The 6037-nt window shown below is 40.7% G+C and overlaps 1 protein-coding gene across 1 annotated transcript; it reads right to left on the reverse strand.

Moving 5' to 3' along the window:
* Positions 1-1571: 1571 nt before the first annotated feature.
* LOC149980286 (C-type lectin domain family 4 member E-like) lies at positions 1572-4528 on the reverse strand. Its single transcript, XM_090188564.1, has 4 exons — positions 4399-4528; positions 4116-4240; positions 2318-2418; positions 1572-1743 (listed from the first exon to the last, which is right to left on the reverse strand). Exons 1-4 carry the CDS (start codon positions 4526-4528, stop codon positions 1572-1574), a joined length of 528 nt encoding a protein of 175 aa, XP_090044690.1.
* Between the last annotated feature and the right edge of the window lie 1509 nt (positions 4529-6037).

Genomic DNA, 6037 nt, shown 5'->3' on the forward strand with positions numbered 1-6037 from the left:
AGGTGTAGAAGCACAGTAGAAGCACGATGACCTTTCACATCTTCAACAATGCCTGGGTCTTTCTTTCTATATAGGTCTTCCATACACTAAGTCTCTGCTTCTAGAATTAATGTGGTGGTCTTCCAACATGGCCACCAGGAGGCGTCGTACGTCAACTGCAAGCCCTCTATACGTTAAGTCTCTGCTTCTAGTGATATCTCTGTCTCTGAGTCATCTGTGTGTCTCTGTCTGTTTTACTGCTGTAGGTGTTAACTCTATGGAAGTATCAACAAAATGACACGGGTAGTTGTGGCTGTGCTAATACAAAAATACAACAAGTTTGCACACTTGTGTGGATACTGTGTCCGTGCTTGTGAGCATTTGTGTGTGTGAGAGATACAGTGGTTATTGTTAAAGCATTTTCTGCAGCATAATATAAACCATAATATACATCATTCCATGTCTCTACAGGGTCATCTGGTCCAGAGAATCTCAACACAGTCCTCCTGCTCAGGGAACAGGACTTGCTATGTGTGATGATGGACAGGACACTATCATACCAGGAAGATATAGATCATAGAGGGGAAGTGGAGAACAAAGACTAGTTGTTAACATATATTAAATATCATATGTAACAGCCCCAAGATAATTCAGGGAGTTTTCAGGACTCCTCCTTCTTTTCACCTTTCTGCTGATTTGGACCCTCTGTTTACTCCCAAATATACATCAACATGTTCAGGAGGTCCAGGACTACAAACATGGGTCATTATTTCTACCTTTATTTAACTAGGCAAGTAAGAACAAATTCTAAAATTCAATGACAGCCTAGGAACAGTGTGTTAACTGCCTGTTTAGGAGCAGAACAACAGATTTACACCTTGTCAGCTGTCAGATTAGAACTTGCAACCTTTCAGTTACTAACCCAACACTCTAACCACTAGGCTACCCGATAATATCCAAATAAATGCTTTGACAGTACAAACTGCTCAAGTGGATTTTGAGGGGGAGTCGTCTTAACCAGTGAGGATGAGATGGCGACATAATTGGCCATAGCCCACTTCTCTCCTAATGAACCTGATTGGTTGAGTTTGAGTGACAGCTGGTTGAACCACTGAAAATACCCATTTCACTTCCCAAATGTGTTACCCATATAAGGGAACAGCAGTTAAATGTGAGCATTTGATAGTGTGCCTAAATGTAACTTGACAACAAAGACTGACTTTCAAAAAATATTAAGTAACATCCATTGATACCCTTTGATATCTCTACTACACCTCATTGATTAGTGACACAGTCAACTCCTATACAGTGTATGTAATGGTGGTTTGGTACTGTTGAGAATGTTTCCACCAGGCCTCAATTGGAGATTGTAAATATCTGTAGCAAGTAAGAAGATTGCATTTTATCTGGAAATGGTGAAATGTACTGCATGCAGAGTGTTGACAAAGTCAAATGTACTGACTTCATGTTGACTTGTACACAGGATTTTTTTTTTGTGAGTAAGGCTTTTATTAATATGCTAATACAAAGAAATACAATATTGTGCGTTGGTTTGAGACACAGAGAGAGAGAACTGTAGGTTGCTGTATGTATTACAGCATGTTGTCATGGTGATGTTGAAATGCTTTCTCACAAATCCAGTTGAGTTCGCTGTCACATGACAAGTCATTCCATGCCTGTAGAGGACTCTGATCTTCGTGTATCTCAGCACAGTCCTCCTCCCCAGTAGGACCTGCATTATCAGGCTGTTTGGCATACCAGTACCTACAGCGTAAACAACAGTCAGATATCATGGTTAATACCAGTACCTACAGGGTTAACAACAGTCAGATATCATGGTTAATACCAGTACCTACAGGGTAAACAATAGTCAGATATCATGGTTAATACCAGTACCTACAGGGTTAAAACAGTCAGATATCATGGTTAATACCAGTACCTACAGGGTTAACAACAGTCAGATATCCTGGTTAATACCAGTACCTACAGGGTTAACAACAGTCAGATATCATGGTTAATACCAGTACCTACAGGGTTAATAACAGTCAGATATCACGGTTAATACCAGTACCTACAGGGTTAACAACAGTCAGATATCATGGTTAATATCAGTACCTACAGGGTTAAAAACAGTCAGATATCATGGTTAATACCAGTACCTACAGGGTTAACAACAGTCAGATATCATGGTTAATACCAGTACCTACAGGGTTAAAAACATCACAATCCTAAATAATATACAGACATTTTTCATAGTTAACTTTGCTGCCATCAATGACAATTACCTGTATAGACAAAGGTTGCTTGTTTTATTGACAGATTAGTTATCATCTCTCACCCTGTTGTCAGTGGGGTGCCGTCCACCCATTTCCAGGTCCCCTCATTATCAGAATCAGTCAGACCAATCCAGAGTCTCTTCTTGAGGTTGAAGAGAAACTCCTGTTGTTGAGAAAGATAAATATACAGTGCCTTGCGAAAGTATTCGGCCCCCTTGAACTTTGCGACCTTTTGCCACATTTCAGGCTTCAAACATAAAGATATAAAACTGTATTTTTTTGTGAAGAATTAACAACAAGTGGGACACAATCATGAAGTGGAACGACATTTATTGGATATTTCAAACTTTTTGAACAAATCAAAAACTGAAAAATTGGGCGTGCAAAATTATTCAGCCCCTTTACTTTCAGTGCAGAAAACTCTCTCCAGAAGTTCAGTGAGGATCTCTGAATGATCCAATGTTGACCTAAATGACTAATGATGATAAATACAATCCACCTGTGTGAGATCAAGTCTCCATATAAATGCACCTGCACTGTGATAGTCTCAGAGGTCCGTTAAAAGCGCAGAGAGCATCATGAAGAACAAGGAACACACCAGGCAGGTCCGAGATACTGTTGTGAAGAAGTTTAAAGCCGGATTTGGATACAAAAATATTTCCCAAGCTTTAAACATCCCAAGGAGCACTGTGCAAGCGATAATATTGAAATGGAAGGAGTATCAGACCACTGCAAATCTACCAAGACCTGGCCGTCCCTCTAAACTTTCAGCTCATACAAGGAGAAGACTGATCAGAGATGCAGCCAAGAGGCCCATGATCACTCTGGATGAACTGCAGAGATCTACAGCTGAGGTGGGAGACTCTGTCCATAGGACAACAATCAGTCGTATATTGCACAAATCTGGCCTTTATGGAAGAGTGGCAAGAAGAAAGCCATTTCTTAAAGATATCCAGAAAAAGTGTTGTTTAAAGTTTGCCACAAGCCACCTGGGAGACACACCAAACATGTGGAAGAAGGTGCTCTGGTCAGATGAAACCAAAATTGAACTTTTTGGAAACAATGCAAAACGTTATGTTTGGCGTAAAAGCAACACAGCTGAACACACCATCCCCACTGTCAAACATGGTGGTGGCAGCATCATGGTTTGGGCCTGCTTTTCTTCAGCAGGGACAGGGAAGATGGTTAAAATTGATGGGAAGATGGATGGAGCCAAATACAGGACCATTCTGGAAGAAAACCTGATGGAGTCTGCAAAAGACCTGAGACTGGGACAGAGATTTGTCTTCCAACAAGACAATGATCCAAAACATAAAGCAAAATCTACAATGGAATGGTTCAAAAATAAACATATCCAGGTGTTAGAATGGCCAAGTCAAAGTCCAGACCTGAATCCAATCGAGAATCTGTGGAAAGAACTGAAAACTGCTGTTCACAAATGCTCTCCATCCAACCTCACTGAGCTCGAGCTGTTTTGCAAGGAGGAATGGGAAAAAATGTCAGTCTCTCGATGTGCAAAACTGATAGAGACATACCCCAAGCGACTTACAGCTGTAATCGCAGCAAAAGGTGGCGCTACAAAGTATTAACTTAAGGGGGCTGAATCATTTTGCACGCCCAATTTTTCAGTTTTTGATTTTTAAAAAAAGTTTGAAATATCCAATAAATGTCGCTCCACTTCATGATTGTGTCCCACTTGTTGTTGATTCTTCACAAAAAAATACAGTTTTATATCTTTATGTTTGAAGCATGAAATGTGGCAAAAGGTCGCAAAGTTCAAGGGGGCCGAATACTTTCGCAAGGCACTGTATATTCATGTTTGATCATATCTACCCGTCTCTCTCTCTTTCTCACTATCACCTGTTCCTTATCGCTGTTTATGATCACCAGGTCTGCTCCTCTCTCCAGACATTCCTGTCTGCTCTCCTTCCAGGTTTTAGTCTCAGTAGACAGGAAGTACCAACTGGATTCAAATTTCTGCCAGCCTTCAGGACAGGTTTGTTCTACAAGAATATAACATGAATTTCCTTCAACTTATCACCCTGTATACTTAATGAAAGAATACAGACACACTATACAGTTTGTTGGATGAATGATAATTTGTTACTGTAGGTTTACTCACTGCAATTGGTAAGCTTCCCGCTAAGAAAATCTCTCTCAGTCTGTAGTTGGTCTCTTTCTTTAGTCAGGTTGTTGTAACTGGTCTGTAACTGGTCTCTCTCTTTAGTCAGGTTGTTGTAACTGGTCTGTAACTGGTCTCTCTCTTTAGTCATGGTGATGTAAATTGTCTGTAGTTGGTCTCTCTCTTTAGACAGGTTGTTGTAACTGGTCTGTAGCTGGTCTCTCTCTTTAGTCATGGTGATGTAAATTGTCTGTAGTTGGTCTCTCTCTTTAGTCAGGTTGTTGTAACTGGTCTGTAACTGGTCTCTCTCTTTAGTCATGGTGATGTAAATTGTCTGTAGTTGGTCTCTCTCTTTAGACAGGTTGTTGTAACTGGTCTGTAGCTGGTCTCTCTCTGAAGATGAGTTCTTTGAGATGTTTCTGTCTGCAACAACAATAAAGACGAAGTTGCTTACTAAAATAGATCATATCAGAACTATTAAATCTGAATTATAAGAACTATTTAAACAGTGAACAAAATTATAAATGCAACATGTGTTGGTCCTATGTTTCATGAGATTAATTAAAAGATCCCTGAAATGTTCCATAATACACAAAAAGATTATTTCTCTCAAATGTGTTTACATCCCTGTTCATCAGCATTTATCCTTTGCCAAGATAATCTATCCACCTGGCAGGTGTGGCATATCAAGAAGCTGATTAACAGCATGATCATTACACAGGTGCACCTGGTGCAGCAGAGAATAAAAGGCCTCTTTAAATGTAGTTTTGCAACAGATATCTCAAGTTTTGAGGGAACGTGCAACTGGCATGGTACCTGCAGGAATGTTCACCAGAGCTCTTGCCAGATATATTAATGTTAATTTCTCTAACAAAAGCGGACTCCAATGTTGTTTTAGAGAACTTGGCAGTACGTCTAACTGGGCGAACAACCGGAGACCACGTATAACCACGCAAGCCCATGACCTCCACATCTGGCTTCTTCACCCGTTGGATCGTCTGAGGGAGGGTGCTGAGGAGTATTTCTGTTTGTAATACAGCCCTTTTGTGGGGAAAAACTCATTCTGATTGGCTGGGCTTGGTTCCCCAGTGGTTGGAATCTGGCTGCCAAGTGGGTGGACCTATGCCCCCCAAGGCCCACCCATGGCTGAACCTCTGCCAGTCATGTGACATCCATAGATTAGGGCCTCATTTATTTATTTCAATTGACTGATATGAACTGTAACTCAGTGAAATCTTAGACATGTTTGCATGTTGCGTTTATATTGCTGTTTAGTATAGATATACTGTAGACTTACATTGAACAGACAGGCCTATGATCCCAGCCAGTAGGAGAACACACAGCAGCCCCAGACACACTGCAGCAACTCCAGAGGGTCTATTCCACCTCTGAACATGTACTGAATCACAAATGATTAAACATCTTTGGTAATGTGTTTTACTGTATCATCCAGGATTGGGACAAATAAATCTGTAGTACTACAGGATAATCTCACCTGTTTAATGTATTGTATGTGTAATTTATTTGCGTGTTTGTGTGAGTGTGTGTTACCTGAGTGCTGGTCTCCTGATCCATTATTAGGAGCAGTGTCTGCTGTCTCTTCTCTCTTGGTGCTGGTCTCACCGTCTCTCAGGGTGTCTGCACTGACATAGATATCCAC

This window comes from Oncorhynchus mykiss, chromosome 10 (assembly GCF_057628025.1).
Source record: "Oncorhynchus mykiss isolate SJ-2025 chromosome 10, ASM5762802v1, whole genome shotgun sequence".
NCBI lineage: Eukaryota > Metazoa > Chordata > Actinopteri > Salmoniformes > Salmonidae > Oncorhynchus > Oncorhynchus mykiss.

Bases quoted from the DNA above. Each gene is read 5' to 3' on its own strand.
- LOC149980286 (XM_090188564.1), bottom strand. From the start codon at position 4,528: ATGACTAAAGAGAGAGACCAGTTACAGACCAGTTACAACAACCTGACT. The intron at 4,241-4,398 runs GCGGGAAGCTTA...CCTGTCCTGAAG, and splicing joins GACTGAGAGAGATTTTCTTA to GCTGGCAGAAATTTGAATCC. The intron at 2,419-4,115 runs GTGATAGTGAGA...TCTCAACAACAG, and splicing joins TAAACAGCGATAAGGAACAG to GAGTTTCTCTTCAACCTCAA.